Source organism: Sceloporus undulatus, chromosome 2 (genome assembly GCF_019175285.1).
Source record: "Sceloporus undulatus isolate JIND9_A2432 ecotype Alabama chromosome 2, SceUnd_v1.1, whole genome shotgun sequence".
Taxonomy (NCBI): Eukaryota; Metazoa; Chordata; class Lepidosauria; order Squamata; family Phrynosomatidae; genus Sceloporus; species Sceloporus undulatus.
This window is the reverse complement of record NC_056523.1, coordinates 39,079,248-39,099,455: the sequence shown is the minus strand read 5'-3', so window position 1 is coordinate 39,099,455 and position 20,208 is coordinate 39,079,248. Positions and strand designations below refer to the sequence as shown.

Genomic DNA, 20,208 nt, shown 5'->3' with positions numbered 1-20,208 from the left:
ATTAACTTATTAACCAAGGATGGTGCTGGTCAACCTAGGCAAATTCTAAGACAAATTCTAAGACAAATTAAAATTGAATTGGACAAAATATGTTGAGGAAAATACTATTATTAATTCTTAGTCCTATTTACCTTCAGCGTGTTTCTGTTTCAGGAGAACAACAATGACAATTGGCCTCATAACCTGCTTGTGGCTTTGCTTAGGTGTCAGGCAGGACTCTGTATGAAACAAGATATTGCACTAGACAGGTCAGCAAAGATCTTCTAATGTTCTTATGAGAAAGATTTGTGATAATTATCAGGGATAATTCTCTGTGTGGAAAACTGAGCATGGTGGATTTCAAAAGCATCTGAACGACAGATAGTGGTGACATTGGGCTTGCAGTCCCAGGACTGTATGTGTATTGGTAGTCTACACCAGTAGAAAAAAGAAAACAAAAAATGCAGCAGAAGGTACAATAAGTGGAAGAGGGATCATCTTTAGGTGGCATTGCTATATCATTTACTTACATAAATTTGTGTGTGAGTGCGTGTGTGCGCGCGCACACACACACACACAGAGGACCTTAACCGCAAATAGTTTATTGGAGTGTTTAACTCAAACCGTTAAAAGTTAAGGCATTTATTGATAGGTGAAGAAATAATGCCAGTGCTACTTTGAATTTTCTGTGTGATATCATACCATCATAAGCAATATTCTGAGAGTGAGATGTGAACACAAGGGGAAGAACCCTCTATATATATATTCAGAAGTGCCCCATGCTTAGCAATGGGTTATTTCCTGTTTTTGGAAAAACACATTGTGAAGAGAGGAACCTGTGCCATAGCAAATCAGCTGATGATACAAATTATCCTGGATAGTTGAAGCAGTGCCAAGGGAACTAATAAAGCCAAGCAACCTGGCAGCACCTTGACAGATCAGAATCAATGCTGACAAATGGAAGGTAATGTGAGTTGGAAGGGGAAAATTGAACTACTCATGTACAGGACTGGATTGTTATAAATTAACCTGTAACTGCTTAGGTTCGGGCATCATTTGTGCAGAGTTCAATTGAGACATGTGCTCAGCCTGCAGCAGCAGTCAAAACACAATGACTGTGGTATGAAGAATGAGATAGAAAATAATACTGGAAATCTTTTGCTGTTGTTACATAAATCGATGTTAATGCCCTTAGACCTTGAATGTTGCCTGCTGTCCTGATCATCTTAGCTCAAATATGAAAGGGAAATGAAGGATGGCAGGTGAAGATTCAAAAGAATTGAAAAGATTTCCCTCTGAACAGTAAGTAGGAAGAACTGGAAAGTGATTTAGTTTGAGGGAAAGATTAATTTGATAGGAGTCCCTGGATACAGAAAAAAGCATGATCAGATAGTTCATAATTTCTTTACCCGAGTTTATATTACTGAAAAGGAAAAGGAAAGGCAAAACAGTTAAGGCAATGAGATAAGAATCTTATGTGGGAGTAATGTTAGAAATTGATACATTGCAGATGACACATAATGTGATGCAGTGAGAAGAGTATTCTGTTCAGATGGGATAATCATATAGTTCAAATCTTGGAGTTCAAACTTGGATGTGGAAATCCTGAAGGTGTTGAGGCTACCTACTGTGCAGTCTTGAACAAATCTCACTCACTTTAGTCAAGGTGTTGGGAAGCAGAAATTCCACAACTTTGGGGTAGTATTATCACCTCAGTCTTCATAATCATATGTGTTGTCTGTTGTGTTCAAGCAGAGTTGTCAGCACAGAAAACTACAGTTTGTTCTTATATTATTCTCTTCCTTTTAGTCAGGTGGTTATCTAATCTCAAATATTCCTTTGTGGTTACCAACGAATTCATCTTTCCCTTGTGTGAAGGCAAAGGCTTTCATGGCCGGCATCCATAGTTTTTTGTGGGATTTTAGGGCTATGTGGCCATGTTCTAGAAGAGTTTATTCCTGATGTTTTGCCAGTATCTGTGGCTGGCATCTTCAGAGAACATTCTCTGAAGATGCCAGCAACAGATGCTCGTGAAACGTCAGGAATAAACTCTTCGAGAATGTGTCCATATATCCCGAAAAACCCACCAAAAATAATATTTCTCTTATTTAAGTAGAAACTGCACAGAACATTAGGAGGACTCTCTCATAGTTATTCCACTCCACTATGTTATTGCTGTCCTAACATGGGAAGTAGTTTAGAACTAATTTTTTACTTTAAAAAAAAGAAAAGAAAGAAAGACATTGCATCAGCTGTGTGTTTGTGTGTGCTGACTTGCCTTTTTTATAAACTTATTTGCCAGAAAAGAAAGAATCAGATATAAACACTTTATAGGAGTTTTGTTCTATCCATCATGGTCAGATTTAAAAAACAAAAACAAAGAACGGTGTTCCACTTTCAGCAGAGTGAGCAATTTAAACCAGTTGTAGGGAGGGAGGGGAACCTCAGAACAAAAAGATCAAATCAAACTCTATCCAGGTTTTATAAAGTCATCTGCAGCTCTGACATGACAGTAAATGAAGCTTCTAGTCATAAATTCTGAACACATCTGGGATTAAGTGCCAATGAAATTAAGTAGGACATAGTTCTGATATCTGTAGGATAGGTTTGTGAGTTACATTAGCAGTCTCTAACTCAGATGCATGTTTTGGAAAGAGGTTTATATTGGCAGGAGCAAGCAACTCAAAAAGTGCTGGAAAACACATTCCATTCTCTTTCTCTCTCTCCCTAACAAATACACACACAGAGATTTGTCAGGCTAAATTTATGTACCTGCTTGATCTTATATAGTTGTATTGGATAGGAAAGCAACCCAGAGGGAACCGTTTCTTGAAAATGGAAGCAGCTGGATTTCTGACCTAAATCTTGCAGTGGCATATAAACAGAATGTATTAGATTAACCCAGGATTAACTATTTAATTAAAAGTGAAGTGTGTTCAAAGCAGAATAAAATAATATACAGTACATTTGTATGGAAGTAGTCTAATTCTCATCTGTCTTTGAACTATATGATCTGAAGGCCTTCCTATGGCTTTTCCCCCTTCCCTTTATTTTTCTGGCAGGTTTTGGGTGACAAATTGATCTCCGTCTCACCAGGAATGTACCCTATCTCTGCTTTGTACATGGACCTTTTTTTGTTGGTGTCCTTGGTTTATTGTCCTTCATTCTCTGCATACCTTTTCTTTTTAATTTAGGGGAGAACATGGCATAAAAAGTGAAGGATACAGATATGTACAAGGTAGGGAAAGGGGAAAGATAAAGGCCCAGTACACTGCTTTCAGCAGCCTGTGCCCAATTTTAGGGTACCAGAGCACACAGCATCCGCACGCTCCAGAACCTTAACACATATGGACGGCACCATCTTTACGTGGTGCCATCCGTATGTGGCGCATGTGCATGACACAAGTGCGGCGCGGCATCTGCACCTCCGGGCACCAAGCTTGCATCTTGGACGCATCACAGTGTGACAATGGTGCACTGATGATGTCATCCCCACTTGCCAAAAAGAACCCGTTTTTTCCAGGTTCTTTTTGGTCTGGAGGGATGCCATGCCATTTGGCTGCTGCAGCATCCCTCCAGAGAGAAACAGGCCACCACCACCACCCCTTTGGGGGCAGTGTGTCCCGGGCCAAAGGGACATTAACTGAGCTTTTTTAGGTTTCTTTTGTCTTGTTATCAAGCTGATGGACTTTTGGGTACTTAGACGTAATATTTGAAATGATTAATTATTCTTCATAGTCATGCAGCTGCCATTCTTTGCTAATTACCAAAGGTTAAAATATCTCCCTCTTAATAAGAATAAGAAAACTGTCTCTCTCACACACATACACAAAACCCCATCAAACATGGGGATTTAGTCATGGGCAGCCCCCTCTTTGCTTCATAGCTGTGGTCAAGAAACCTAACAGTTTTGTGAAGTTGAAGTAACTGTTTTCTTTTTCATTACTCTTTTTTATTATTCTGAGTAGGGATGTAAATTCTAATTGGAGAATAAGAAACCTCTATTTCTTTTTTCTCTGTAGTGAGAAGGTGAGAGTTTTTCACGCATTTTTGACAAGAGTATTTGCACTTATGATCTCATTCTTTGTGCAGATAACATGCATGGCTTTTTATGGAGATTAAAATTGCTGCTGCTTTTTGTTGCATGGACTCTTAAACAGCAGGAGTCTTGGACAAAGGGAAACAAAGTCTAATTTTCTACAAAGAATTCTTGCTAGAGATGTAATTCTTCGCTAAGTTTCTTCTTAAAGGGAGCAATCAGTAATCTCATCAATTTTCTTCTCTCTGCAAGAAATAGTCTTTGAAGCCTATACACAATTCAAGACTTATTCTGCAGTAAATTCACACACACCTGTTTTGCATAGAAAACAGCATTTTCCCCTGTGAAATAGCATTTTCTGTGTAGATAATACTATTCCACCTGTAAAATGTTATTTTTTTATTTTATATGCAGAAAAAGTTGTTTCTGCATAAACCACCCACATGTGACTTTTGTTCAGAATGTTCCCGATTACAGCATTTGGGGCATGAGAAATGGCTTTTGCTGCACTTGACATTCTTTTAAAAAATATTGTTCAATATTATTTGGAACCCTTCTTCTCTCAAAGTATGAAGATTTTGCTAGGAAAACAGTAGTTCCTGCAGTTGCAAATAATACTCAAAAATAGTAATCCTCAGTAAATTTCCACTTCCTGGTGCTGCAAGAAACATTGGCAAGGAAAGCTGTGATTCCTTGAAAGTTCCTACTGCAGCCAATTGAACAAGAATACTCTGCACAGTGTCCAGCACATCCTTGCTTTGTGCTGATTAAGGGGTAGACTGTGCTTAACAAACCCCAGATGAGTGGCTTTTATAATTCACACTTATTTTACATTTTGCATCACTAGTGCTATGCTACCTTCATTAGTTTTGTAGTACCATGTGAAAAATAGATAGTGTGGTGCAGTGGACTGAATGTTGGAATGTTTGGAGGAAGAAGGAAGAAAGAAGATATAGAGACTCACTTCCTTTCATCTCTTGGGTCTAAACTGCACTTCAGAAATAATGTGATTTGGCACTTCTTTAACTGTCATGGCTCCGTCCTCTGGAATCCTGGGATTTGTAGTTTGTTGTGGCACCAGAACTCTCAGACAAAGAAGGCTACATAGTTCACAAAACTACAAATCACAGAATTCCATATTATTGAGCCATGGCAGTTAAAGCAGTGTAAAAGCAGCCCCAATGAATTTCCAAGAAGAAGCAGGAAATCAAACCCTCAGTCTCTGGAGATTATCACATGAGGGATGTCCCATCCCTCTCTCGTCATTGTCCTCTCTTTCCCACTCAGTCATAGGAAGGTCTTTCACATTTTGTTCACATGTATCCCATCCGGCACGAATGACAACAATGGCTCCAAAGCTTTCACATGAAGTCATGCTGATCCTGTCAATAACCCATCATTAACCTGTAATTAAGGTGACATTAGTTGGTATTTTGTATTAATGGAATTTGCCTTTATCGCAATGCTACTTTAATGACAGGATCGGTGTGAAAGCCTTTTGCGCCAGCTGTCATTCGCACTATCAAAGACAGAATAAGGACAGGGGAATAATCCCATCCCTATCCCGTCCCCATGTGATAATCTCCTCTGTGTCATCTTGGTGTGGATAGGTGTTTTATTCTGTGTGGGAGTACAGTTCCTGAATAAGAGAGAATTTGGGCTGCTGATTAACAAGATGGATAATCTATGGGACTTTAAGTGAAATATGCTTAAACTACTGTTTTTATCCTTTACAGAAAGAGTTATTCCATTCCCCTCACTCATATTCTCAGTGACACTTTTATTTATTTTATTTTATTTTATTCATTTATATCCCACCTTTCTTCCAACATATGTAAAAACAATTCAGATTAAAATTATACAAAGTAAAAGTATAAATATAGGAGTTAAAAAGTGATTAAAGAATTAATAATAAAGGTGGAACTTCAAACATTAAAAACAGTAAAATTCAAAGATCATGTTCAAATCTTAAAAACAGACCACACATAACATTAAACCCCCAGCATTGCCAGTTTTTAACATTCTGACAGCATAAAAATGTTTTGACTTGATGGCAGAAGGAGAGCAAGGATGGAGCCATCCTGGCCTTTTTCCAGTCTATTCACTTTGGCCTGTGAATACTAAGTCTTGTTAAAGATGCTGCAAAGAATTTCTGATGAACTCATATCAAATGTACAAACAGAAGAAGAAAATGAAATCTGATGAGAGCTAAAATGGCCTTGATAGGGATCACTGGTGAGATGAGCCTGAGACAAAATTAAAATGAAGTCACTTGCACTTAAATTTGCTTTATGGTTTCAAACTGTGAACCGGAAAATAATATATGTATGTTTTACTTACCACAACTATCAATAAGGGACTAATTTTCCAGCCTTTCTTCTTGAATAGTCTAGCTTAATTTCGTAGGAATTTGATTGGTGTATGAAAAGGTAGCTTCAGCCTAGCTTTCTGCTTACCCTGTCTATTAAAATTTTGTCAGCTGGAAAGCAATACATTTCTGTTTATTATTATATCAATAGGGACCTTATTTTGTTAGCTCCTTTGAAGAAGGGCTTGACAAATATATAAAGCAATTTGTGAGTTACCATGACTATGAGCTGAAAAGAAAATGGTGTTTTTCTGTACTCACTGACATATCCCAATTTATGCTCTTATTTTTTGTTTTGATTACAAGCAATTTTATCTTCTTACAGAATGTTCTTAGTTTTCTGACACCTAACATTTTAAAAGAGGAGCAAAAGGGAATAAAAATAATCGATGTATAAATGTTCTACCACCACAATATTTGAAAATATTAGTGAACCTTTAAAGTGGAACTGGTGTGCAGTTGGGTTTAAATCTGGTCCCACATAAAGCATGACTATTAGATAAATGGAGCCTATTAAGGACCCTGTTGTATCGGGTTAAAAGAGTGGCTTACATTTCCTGAGTTCAGTGTTAATGCAGGAGGTAGCCAGTTCCTATCACACATAAATCGTTGCTGAATCACTGTCTGGGTCTTTCCTTGATGCAGCCAGCATTATCTAAGTCACTTCTGCAGCCATTTTTTAGAAGTCAGAATGTCTGACTTTTAAAAATTGCCACAGAAGCAGCTTAGACGACCCTAGTGGCATCCGGGAAAGAGAGTGCTGAGGATACCATGGACAGCCAAAAAGACAAACAAATGAGTCCTTGATCAGATTAAGCCTCAACTCTCCTTGGAAGCCAAGATGATGAAATTGATGCTGTTGTTCTTTGACCACATCATGAAAAGGCATGGCTCATTAGAAAGGACAATAATATTAGGAAAGTTAGAAAGAGAGGAAGTCACCTGATGGATAGATTCAATCAGGGAGGTCACAAGCCTGAATGAAGATGAGAAAGAGGAAGCCCCACCAGAAGAAGGTTGCAGAAATCCAGATGTGAGACTACTGAGGCATGGTCTAGAATCTTGGTGGTGGAGGCTAAAAGAAACAGTTGAATTTTAGCAATGCTATAAAGAAAAAATCTACATGTCTTAGCTATAGTGTGAACCTGGGGGACACAGGACAGGGAGGAATCATAAATGAAACCAAGACTGTGGACTGTTATAGCACTACAATGCCATGTTAGCTGTCATGACTGCATCATGTAGAATCCGGGGATTTGCCGTTTGTTGAAACACTGAAGGCCTCTGCTGAGAATTCTGAATACCACTCCCTAAACTGTAAGTCCCCAAATTCCATAGGATGGAAACACAGCAGTTAAAGTAGAATTGTAACACTATATTGTGTTGTGTAAAACAGCCCTTGTACTCTAGTGGAGAATTCTAAGCATTTTGCAAAACTACTAATCCCAAGAATCGATAGGATGGTACCATGACAGTTAAGGTGGTTCCTGACTGCTATAGCTGTTTAGTGTGGAATCTAATTCTTTCTCCATTCTTCTATCCTACCAATTTAAATATCATTAAAATAGACTGTCACCTATTTCAAAGATGTATTAGACAGCAGATATGTCACAGTTTCCTCTCTAAATTAACTTTGGTATATTCATTCCCTATATAGTTGGAAACATAGCAGGATGGATTCTTTTTTTGTTACCAATAAAGATGTTTCTGACAGTACATTGTTCTGCCATTGATTTGCTTTGCGTAATTTCAAATGCATGATTCTTTAATATAGGCTGTTTTAAGCAGCCATGATCCCTTATTATCTTAGGCACATGTCTGACTTCCAAATTGCTGAAAGTACTCTATAAGTTGTGTATTTTAATTAAACAATAGGCATTGTTTTAATATACTGTTTTTTTTCCTTTCTTCTGCCATGTCAGTGGAGCTGTCAATATTGTTTTGCATCAGTGTGGCAAAGCGATACATGTACACCATTAGAAACCTCTAAAAAGAATGTGAGATTATAGAGGGCATTAGCTGAACAAGCTTATATAATAACCACACCGTGTATAATCTTCTCTGCTTCTGCTGATGTTTATAGTGCCAACTAAACCGCATACTGCTATAATCTGTTAGGCATATGGCATGTATCAGTCATTTTTCAATTCTTTTTATAAGCTGCTTTTAAAGGTGCCCTGGAGGGCAAAGACAGATCTTACAGCATACACTAATGCAAGGATGCTGAACTGACAGTTGTGGGGAAGATCTTGTCCCTGAAGCAACATTTTCTAGCCTTCCCAAATATTGACTGATGTATTTGATTAAAGTTTTAATACAAGTTTCGTTTGGGAGGAGATGAAGTAAGGAGACACTTTCCATATAAATTTAGGATCAAGATATAGGTATATAAAAAGAAGTGTTCACTCATCACAACTAATCTGGCAGATGACCATATTGAATGCTGGATCTGGTCTACCTGCTTTATTTGTCCCAGTCCATTCCCTCCCCACTGTCACAGCAATCTCCCCTGCCACTTTGTCCTCTTGCAGCTGAAAAAATGTTGGCAAGCCACTGTACAGCCTATTTTTTAAAAAAATGAAAAAAGGACACCACCACCATTTCCATCTTGGGGATGCCAGGCACTTGGTTAACTTGTCCAAGCAAGACGTGAAGAACTAAAATGAGCCTAGTAGTGGCCATACCAGTAGGTCCAAAACACATTGCAGAAATAATCCAGTTTGAGACTGCTTTCACTGCCCTGGCTCAGTGCTAGGGAATCCTGGGAATTGTAGTTTATTGTGGTACTAGGGCTTTCTGTCAGAGGAAGCTAATAAATGTCTCACAAAACTACACTTCACAGAATTCTAGCATTGAGACAGGGCAGTTAAACTGGTCTCTAACTGGATTATTTCTTCAGTGTATTTTATAACTAAGAATCTGAATCAGTGTTCAGTTTTAATGGCAAACATATCTTCCTGATTTGGAGTGTGTACACACTGTGCAATTAAAGCATTCTGATAACCACTTTACCTGCCCAAGCTCCATCCCATTGAATACTAGGATTTGTCCTTAGTATGTACCTAGAAATAGGATCAAAGAGTCGAAAGTACTCTGAGGTACAGGGATGCTTTGATTGTGATTTCCTGCATGGTAATTTCACCTTTTTTAAAGACATCCAGAGAAGGAGACCTCATCACTTCTCTAAACAATTGATTCCATTGCCCAGTTCTCACTGTGAAGAAATTCCTTTTATGTTCAATCCAATTCTGTTTGATTTCTACCCTCTGAGGCTGCAGAGAACAATCCTGAACCCACCTCTTTGTGGCAGCTCTTGAGGGATTTAAAGTGTGCAGTTATGTCACCCCTCAGTCTTCTCTTCACCAAGTGGAACATTCCTAGCTCCTTGAAACTCTCCTCATATGTTTCATTTTTGCCTTTCACTGAATTATCTTCAACTTATCTATATACTTCTGAAAATGAAGTGCCCTGAACTGAACACAATACTCCAGATGTGGCCTGACCAGTGCAGAATATACAGTGACTTTTACTTCCCTTGACTTGAACGCTATGCCTCAATTAATGCAGGCTAAGGTAACATTTGCCTTCTTTGGTCCACTGGTGACTCATGTTCATCATCTACACAACAATAATCTCAAAGTCCTTTGTGCATGTAGTACTGTTGTGCCAAGTATCCCTCATCCTATACCTATGCATTTGTTTTTTGTGGCCTAAGTGTAGAATTTTGCATTTGTCTCTGCTGAATTTCATTTTATTAATTTCAGCCCATTTTTTTTAGTTTATCAAGGTCCTTTTGAACTCTGTTCATATCTTCCAGTGTGTTAGCTAACCCTCCCAGTTTTGTATCTTCTGAAAAACTGATAAGGATTCCCTTCATACCATTATATAAATCATTGATTAAAACATTGATAAAAATATTGAAGAGTGTTAGTCCCACAACCCTGTGGCAACTCACTCAATACCTCCTTCCACTTTGAAGCACACCCACTGATAACGTTACTTTGAGCATGATTTTCCAACCAATTATGTGTCAATTTAATGATGTTTCCATCTGTTCCAAATTTGTGAAACAAAATATAATGGGGATCTTACCACATGCTTTACTGAAATCCAAACAAATAACATCTTCAGCTTTCCCACCATCTACTAGACTATTGACCTATCAAAAAAAGAAATCAAAAAGAAAAGATTAGTTTGGCACGATTTGGCAAGATTTTATTTTTAGTGCGGGCTCCTACTAATCACTGTACTGTTCTCAAAACACCTGCAAACAGACTTCTGTATAATCTGTTCTAATATATTTCTTGGCATTGAGGAGGTTAAGCTGACTGGTCTGTAGTTTTCTGGATCTTCATTATTATTATTGTGGGCCTTTTTTTTTTAAGAGAGGGGCAATGTTTGTTCATCTCCAGTCCTCTGAAGCCACATTGGCCTTTTCAAATGTTTACCAGTTTTTCCCCCCTTCTTCCATGGAATATAGTATGATTGTGATTTAAGCAATTCCTTATTCATGAAATCCAACACATGCTGGGTGCCTTTTTCTTTTTGGCATCTCTACCCTAGTATTTCTCTGAGCTTAGTAAAATCAACTTTCCTGAAAGCTAAGGTTTGTGTTTGAATATACACTTTCTTGACCTATCCCACAACCATGAATTCTAACATTACATGTTCTCTCCCATCCTTCCCCTCACTAAAGTATCAGCTGCTTTGATTCCAGTGACCAATTCCTCCCTGTTACTTAGGGTCAAGTCAATGATTTCTGCTCATCATATTCCTTCCTGCACTCTTTAAAAGAGGAAATTATCTGAAAAATACATCAGAAAGTTATTGGAGGTCCTATCCTTAACACAGCTAATTTCCTACCAGATATCAGAATAACTGAAACTGCCCCATACCTACATGTTCTTGTGTGTGTGGGGGGGGGGGGGGGTTAGATTTCTGAGACTTGTTTGAGAAATGGCGTCACCTACAGGAGCAAATAGGATGACCAAGAATTATATATTATGCCATGGCATTCATGGAAAGAGGGCAAGATATAAATGAAGAGGGGGGAAAAGTAAAGCCAAGGCCATTTGCTGCCCTCACCATTCATGAACCCTTAGGAGCCTTCTGTTAACATGGTTTGGTATAAAGCAGAGACAGAAAATAGTTGAGGAACGATTAGTTGAGGTCATATCAGGCCCATTCTTTCTGATAAACAAGCACTTCTTCACCCTGAACACACCTGATTTTGTCTGATTTTGAAAGATAAGCAAGATGGACCAATTGCCCAACCTTCTGTAAGGCACTCAGTTAAATTTGCCATGCTGCAGAGATAGGCAATGTGTGTGGGCTTTAAAACACTATGTATTATAAATGCTGATGGAAATATCTGTCATCCATACCACACAGTTGAATTATTACAATTTTCTCATAGGAAGCAACAAATTTGACATGTTTTATGTTGCTACTAGAGAAAGCTAAAATAATTATATTTACACTGATTTCTGAAGTCTTATATTTCTGCCTGCAGTGTCATTTAAGTTGGCTTCTAAAGTGTCATGCATTAATCATACATTGCATACCCCCCCCCCCCATTTTCCCCTTTGTGGACATCTTACTATTGCATTTAATGTATGTTATAGTTAACAAGGCAAAGATAGAATACCACCTATGTATAACCAGCTTGGATGCCTCTGCTCCTTTGTCCAGTGCACTTGCAGTCTACTTTATCCACTGGAACCAACATTTGAATATCTAAATTGGGCTTAAAGCAGAATTTTCATGAAAGGGGCCATTCTCACAGAATTGGTCTACCCAAATGCAGAAGGGACTTTGAATGTCATAATAATGACCTAAAGAGCTGGACAGATTGACTTAGAAAGTTATGCCCCTTCCCCAACAGATATCATCTGAGAACTCCAAGTCACTGTTATCTTGATTGTTCTTGCCTTAATATCCTTAATATGGCTTTTGTTGTGTTTGATTTACATAGATACAAGGTAGAAGCAGTTCCTCTCAAAATATATGGCATGCTGCTAAATACTCATGTTGTACCAGGCTAATTACAGGCATACTGTAGGTGGCTTTCTTGTCAAAAACATTGTGCATGAGGAGGAAAGTCTTATGTTTGTTTTTCACCAGCATGATCAATCTCCTCATCACTTTTTTGTGGCTAGAGTGCAGAAGTGATTTTAACAAAATACCATTTGAACCAACTGGATTTTATTCTCTGCATTCTAGTTACATGGCAGGAGGAGATTTAGATTCTTGTCATACTGGTGAATAAACACATTCTCCCCTCCTTTCATGTTATGTGATTGGTGCCCTTTCCATATGCCTGTAACCCACTTGTTCAAAACTGGGTGTATAGTTACTTGCTGTATGCATTCAAGATTTTTTCTTTGGGCCTCACTATCACTAAAATATGGGAATGTGGGGCTGAGTTTCATAACATGGCCAGTTGCTGAAGCTGCCACACAAATCTCTTGTTATGTAATTGGATGATTAGGACAAACTAGTACCCTGTCTACTACACTGTCTTATGAACATTATAGGAATGTATGAGGAAGCTGTTTGCATATATGGTGAGTAAATTTTGAAATCAAAGAGTTTAAAGAATATGCTGGTTTCTCTCAGGAAAGTTACACTATTTTTTCTTATCTTTTTATTTTTAGAATTTCATTGTTAAAAGATGAAGGCCTCCGAATAGCTAATGTGAGTAAATCAGATGCTGGAAGTTATACTTGCCTGGCAGAGAACCAGTTTGGAAAAGCTAGCAGCTCAACCAGCTTATTAGTTACAGGTAATTAGATAGCTAATTATATTTTGCTTGCAAATTATAAGGACTGAGACATTTATAAAAGACGAGTTTCTATTTTGAATTCCCATTTTAATGACATTGCCTGCACAGTTCATGTGAAATATATAATCTGTTCTTGTTAAGATGACTTGAAATACCGCTTCCTATGCTTGACTTCCTACAATACATACTCTCTGTGCAAGATTCTTCAGAGAGCTGAATCCAAAGAAATCTTTCCATTAAAATAAGGGCTCTCTCAATAGATGATAAGGTTACCAAATAGAATATAGGATGTAGCTCCTGTACCTTTAATAGGTGTGTACAAATAGCAGATTCAGGAAGAAGACCCACTTCTATACAGTCATTGAAGGTACAGAAGCCCTGTCCTCACCTTCAGTGTTTCAGCAGAGGTTTCTAGTGGGGAAGTAACTATCATTGACCCTACCCCTTCCCCTTGCAGCCCTGTTTCATATTCTTCCAGAGGGCCTCTACCTTCCAAAGCAGCTTCTTAGGGAGAGCTCCAGAGGGAAGACACATCAGCAAAAATCACCTTTTAGGTGAGAACATCTTGTGAATGGGTTCCAGTCACAGGAACTCTGGATCTATGACTTTCAGATTATAAATTCTCAGCAATTTTCCATGGCTATTTTCTGATTCGATCACTGAACAGTTATATATAAAATATCTGTCTTTGCTGCCGTTTGTTTGTTTGTTTGTTTGTTTTGCTTGACCCTATATGAAGGTGATGGCCATTATCCCACCAATTTGTCATTGTGAGACTCAAACTCAGGACTCTCTTAAGTGTCTCCTGCACTATAACTCTCTTTAGATGCCAGCTTTCTGGGTTTCAAATTTTCCCCCAGCTTTGCACCAACTATTCTCTGATAGCCACACACTTCCTAATGAATCCCAGGCCTAAAAGACTTTTCTCAATGATGGTAGCATTTTAATATGTTTCTGAAATCACTTCAGACAACTGATTGTTGAAACAAAGTAAGAAATTTATTTGCAAGTCAGGCTGAATACAGTATCTCTTCTAATGGATGGTGTTCACAATGGATATGGTGTAAAAATACTTTGTTAATTACACAGTTTAAAAGTTTCTTTAGCTTGTCTTTGTAATTATTTCTTTATAGCTTTATATATGTTCCCTTACAAACTAAGGGGGGGACACAGGCGGGGGAAAAGGGAAGGCGAGATGCCACCTCTTTTTGCCTCTTACAGAGGCCACAGCAACCAAACAGCACAGCTTCTGGGAGCCCTAAAAAGGACCCACATCTGGCAGGTTCTTCTTAGGGCACGTCTTCTTACAAGGAGGCCATTGGTGCCCTTGCACATGCTGATGATGTCCATGTGGTGCAGAACCATTTGAACGCTGCGCCACCCATACATCATCATGGCAGGCCCCGTGTGGATGGGAGTGAGCCATTATGACATGGTAGGGCTCGGGAGTGTGCAGATGCTCCGCTCTCCTGAGCCCTAATTTCGGCTCCAGGCTAGTGCTTTGCCTAAGTTCTCAAAGAACCTTTATTAAACTTTTATATCTTATAACTCTTCTGGTTACCTGTGACTCCATTAGACACCAAACATTGTGTCTCCCATGGGATACTACAACAATTTAACTAAGGACACTCTTTGTTCCTTTCTTGGGTACCTAAAACCCTTTCTAACAGCCCCTCACAGCAGCCTACCCTAGCCTCAATGGCTCTTCACCCCTCAGGGCACATGAAACATCAACCCCTTTCAAACCTGCTCTTCCCTCTAGTATATTCACTCCTGGGAGCAGCCCCCACTTTTTCCTGGCTTCGCTCTAATTGGCTAGTGCCAAGGTTCGAATCTGGTTCTAAACAGTTGTATAAAATATCTGTCTTTGCTGACTATATTTTTCTTGACCCTACATTTACAGATGAGAAGTGTTTAAGTCTTTCTTGAAATAGAAATAATTTTTGCTTTAAAAAGAGATAAGGAAATTTCCTTACTAAAAGGTAAGAAGGAATGGAAGTGTTTCTCAAAGGCAATGATGTGGGTTTTCCTGCTTTTTTTGAGACAAAAAAAAAAGACTCCTCTTTTCATAGCACTCAAAAACAGAGCCACACTTTATATCCCCTGGTTATCATTTTGTTCAGTCTTCTCCTGGGATCTGAAATATATTTACGTCTTGATTTCCTTGCAGCACTTTCTCTTTAAAAGGTTTCATTGGTTTCATCAAGTGTGTATTTCTCCCTGTTCTATGATGGCAGATTTGTAAGAGTTAAGAATTATTAATGCAGCCATTACCTTTTCTCTTTTTAACATATATTTTCAAGTAGCAAGGATTTGCCAAAATAAACCTTATCAGATTACATTAGGTATACTGTTTGGAGGTGAACATGAGACTTCACTTAATTTCTGAAGACTGCCTCATGAAATCTGATATGTCAAGTGTATCTTGGTGACTTCACAGTTCATTCGCATGAAATGATGTTAATGATGAGAATTTTCTTAATATTAAATTTTATGTCTCATACCAAAGTTGGGATCCAGTAGTACACAGGTGTCTCTAATGCTCATCACTGTCTAAGAAATCTATATCAATCATATATTAGTAGTTTGGTCTAATTCAACTAATCTGTTAATAGATCTAGATTTAGGCAGCTGAGGTGGCAGACACATTTTGTTACCATCTCTTCCCCTTTGATGCTATCAATTTCACCTTATGGAAAATGTAAGAAGCCTCCAAGACACTGTCATCATCAGCTATCCAGGTCATCTTGCAAACCCAGAACTGTAGTATCCTTGACTGAAGCAGTCCACCTTTAGTTCAGTCTTTCTCTTTTGCTACTATGTCCCACATTATCAAGTATTATTGCCTTTTCCAACAAGTTATGTCATCTCATGATAGATCCAGAGTGTGACAGCTTCCCCTTTAGCCCATGTTACACAGTGTTGGAGACTTTACAAAATTCAATGAGCTGTGATACAGGGTTTGATTTGGGGGAGATCCCCAGAAGTCAGTCACTACCACTATCCAGGTGTGGGAGTGATGGCAGTTTAATTGTTCAGTTTTAAATGGTTTCTAATATTCCTGAAAATGTGATTTGAGTTCAAATGTGTGTGTGAAGGGGAGCAAAACTCACCTATTTCACTCCATTACATTTAAATGTATATATGAATTGGGTAGTAAATTATAGCTGTTGTTGTGTTTAACTCAGAAACTAACATTTGTAACTCAGAAACTAAAATTTGTTTCTCCTGCCCTTTACAGAACCAACCCGGATAACTCTGGCACCTTCAAACATGGATGTTACTGTAGGGGAAAGTGTAATCTTGCCATGTCAAGTCCAGCATGATCCCTTGCTGGATGTAAGTTTCACATGGTATTTTAACAGTGCATTGACTGACTTCAGAAAAGATGCATCTCACTTTGAAAGAGTAGGTGGGGTAAGTTGCAAAGAAATACCCTGGTTTGTTACCTGTAGCTATAAAACTATTATTATCCTCTTGAAAGGGGAAAAATGGGATATTGAGCTCAAGCAGATGAGTCCCCGATTGCCCTGGGACTGCCGTGGGAACGTGGCAACCAGACACTATGGTCCTAAGGGTGCCTGCCACTGTGGTTCTCCATGGGCCACAAAAAGGAATGGTAAGAAACCACTCTTTTTGTGGCCAGTTTAGGGCTGTGTTTAGTTGCCCTGATTCAGTCTCTGCTCGGCCTTAGAGCAATCCAGGGGCATGCATCATGTGCCTGTCCCACCCTCGGATTGACCCGGTTGCAGTCCTTTTGAGTCATCTATTTGAGGTCATTGTATACTCATTAGGGTTTTACTTTGTTTTAAATTTGGGGTGGACAAACCACAACCCTCCAGTTATTGCTGGACTGTAACTCTCAGCACCTTTCACTGTTGTCTATGCTGGCTATGGTGCAGTCCAGCAACATCTGAAAGACCACATTTTGCCCACTTTGTTTTAAACTTAGTGTAGCTTTCTCTTGAGAAAACGATGTATCACAGTTTGATTACTTATTGCTTCCCTTGTATTGTTAACTGCTTTAGCAAATGGAACAATTTGTGCAAAATAAAATCAATCTTTTCCATTAGTTTTGTATTAGTTATACAGTGGGTCATGAATATGCATGTGTGTTTGGTTCTAGGACCCCCCCACCCCACCCCCTGTGGATACCAAAATCCATGGATGCTAAAGTCCGTTATATACAGTGGTGTAGTGAAACTGTATATCTTTTACAAAATGATAAATAACTTAGTTTTCCTTTTGGGGGATTTTTTTTTTAATCATGATTGTTTGAATCCATGGGTGCAGAATCCTTGCATATGGAGGGTTGACTATATATTAATTGCATGATGGTACAATTGTCTCATTTTATCTTTGAGTAAGCTCTACTGGACTCAATGTGGCTGCCTTCTGTGTAGATAGCTATAGAAACCTGCTAGTAATATAGGCCCGGTACAGATGGGCAAAATGTGGTGTGTCGTCGTCGTCAGTAGGATTAGGGAGCGTGCACCATGCACACATTCCCTAACCCTAGTACATACTGGTGGTGGCAAAATGGCAGCCCCCTGTCTACACAGGCGCCACCATTACGACGTGATGGACGCATAGCGTCCACACATCACGCCGTGCTTGTGACGTCATGAGTGCACCATTGGCGCACGTGGGCATCACAAGCGTGGCACAAAAAGAACCCGCTTTTTGCGGGTTCTTTTTCCGCCGGCGGGAAGCCTCGCAGTTTGGCGGCTGAGGCTTCCCTCCGGCAGAAACCCAGGCGTCAGCAGGTCGCCCTTTTTGGGTGGTCTGTACCCTGCCATTGGATGACTTTCTAGTTTCTTTTTTTTTTTTTCTCCTAGGATATTTTTGTCCTGAGAGTCATTGTCTAGCCTATGTAATAAACACAGGAATTCAACAGAGGTGAATACTGGATTTACTAATTCCATTCTGGCTAATATATTTGGTCTTGCTTCTAAAGGCCAAATGAATTGCCTCAGGCTACCATATTTTATTAATATGCCCTGTTTATACATAAAGAAGGAAGTTTACTAGCAATATCTACACAAAATTAGAGTGGTAGTGAGAGGAGAGGTACACATATCAATTTAGTTCCTCATATTCATCTTCAGACATTTATCTGCTAGATGCTAAAGGAAAGTCAAGCTGTGAGAAAATGCCCAGAAGAAATGGAACACAGAAATCGTAACTGTTCAGCTCTGCTTGCCCACAAGCCCTTTTCGTGTAAAAATGAGATACCCCACATTCCAGGAGCAGATATGTAAACAGCAAGCACATCACACATTGACTTATCACTTAAAGGAAGGTATTTTGAAACTTAAAGCCTTGTCCAGAGAAGAAGAGGAAGGAAAGGAGAGCACTGATCTTTGAAAAACAATATATATTCAAAATAAGTTGAGGTGACAAGTGCAAGCCTTAGGTCTTAGTAACCATCAAAAGCAATCAAGCACTGTGCACACAAGGCCTTTCACCAAACAGTTCTTTAAACACTCAGTGTGAGTTTGCTGATTTCCTAACAATTGTGTAGGAATAGACTATATTCACCTCAGAAAATTAGGTTTGGAAAGCATTCCTTTAGAGAAAGGCAAAGGCAAACCCCCTCTGAACAAACTTTGCAAGAAAACCTCTGATAGGTTCACCTTATAGTTGCCATAAATGAGAAACAACTTGAAGGCACACAACATCAAAACATTCTTTTGTCATTATTCTTATCACTGGTTCAAAAAAATGCAAATGGCTTGGGCCGCCTAGCCTCCTTTTTCAGTTTTCATATACCAGTGCAAGTACCCTTTGCAAAAATGATGAAAGAAGGGAGCCTTGCCCATGTAACTGCAATAACTGATATGTGGCTTCTTCAGAGAACTACCGAGAAACAAGACAGAGAAAGAAGACAGTTTCTGGAAAAAGAAATGTATGCTGGTAGTATGCAGAATTTATGGATTGTCTCATGGGTAGCAAGCTAGTCTCCCACAGGAATTGGGCCATGGATGTATTAAATACTATATCACTTTTGCATTACATTAATGGGTGCAAGCTGCTTCTTAATTATTGACAGACTGCCTGTATACCTTTTGCAGATATCACCGTCTCAGCTGGAATTGTGCAGGCATCAATATTAGAAGGAAGTTCAGTGTTGTTTCTGATTTTCATACCACTCAGACTGTTGATATTTGTATTCTGTGGGTCAGCACAGTGCTCATCAGGGAAGGTGACCTTCCTGTCATTGCAGCTTGTCCAAAGTAGCATAGATCTAATGTTTGTAGCTTAAGATCTGAATGAAATCCCTTCTACTGCCAAGGCTCCAAAAACATTGACAGTTTGAGAGCATGTTCTCACAGCATTCTTGTGGGGTTTTCTTGGTATTCAAGACTGATTCACACAAAATATGAAGGCTTTGGTAGCACATTTCTAGTGATATGATGAATGATTGATATTGTAAGCCAACTTCATGCATGCACACACACTCCAGTATTGTGCATTGCAATTAGATATCCATCGTTTTCCCTGTGCAAACATGTTATCAGAGAAGTACTTGAGCTTTATTTAAGGCAAAATTATTTTATTTATTAATCTCACAGGTAAATCAATACTTTGAATGCTTAGTATGGGGTTAGTTTTAATGAATAACATAGTACACCGGGGGGGGGGGGGATATAGTAAATATATGCTCCCTATCATGTGTTTTCTTCCTAGAGGGTTGCTTTACATTTCTCATTATATTCTGTGAATTCATGGGCTGGGGTCTTTCTGCCTGGCATAATATTGATCTGTACTTTTGTACCACAAAAATCAAACTCTTTATCATTCATTTTATACAATAAAAATGCCACTTTCATTTTTCAGTTTAAGGTATACAATGAGATGGCTAATGTATCCATTCAATTAAGAAGATCAGGAAGATCCACAATAATTACTGAAAAGGGCATGGGATATATCATAGTTTTTAAAAGAAGCATTTTGTTTAACTTGCTTAGTATTAAATAACAGGCAAATACATATTTACTGATAACAAAATGTTACCATATACAACCTCACTCACAT

General features: G+C 38.7%; 1 protein-coding gene across 1 annotated transcript in view; it reads left to right on the top strand.

Annotated features, from left to right (window-relative positions):
* CNTN3 (contactin 3) overlaps positions 1–20,208 on the top strand; it is a 191,730-nt gene that overhangs the window by 139,762 nt on the left and 31,760 nt on the right. The window contains exons 9-10 of the mRNA XM_042454535.1: positions 13,043–13,170; positions 16,412–16,587. Of these exons, the coding sequence (XP_042310469.1) occupies positions 13,043–13,170; positions 16,412–16,587 (304 nt within the window). The remainder of the gene's footprint in view (positions 1–13,042; positions 13,171–16,411; positions 16,588–20,208) is intronic.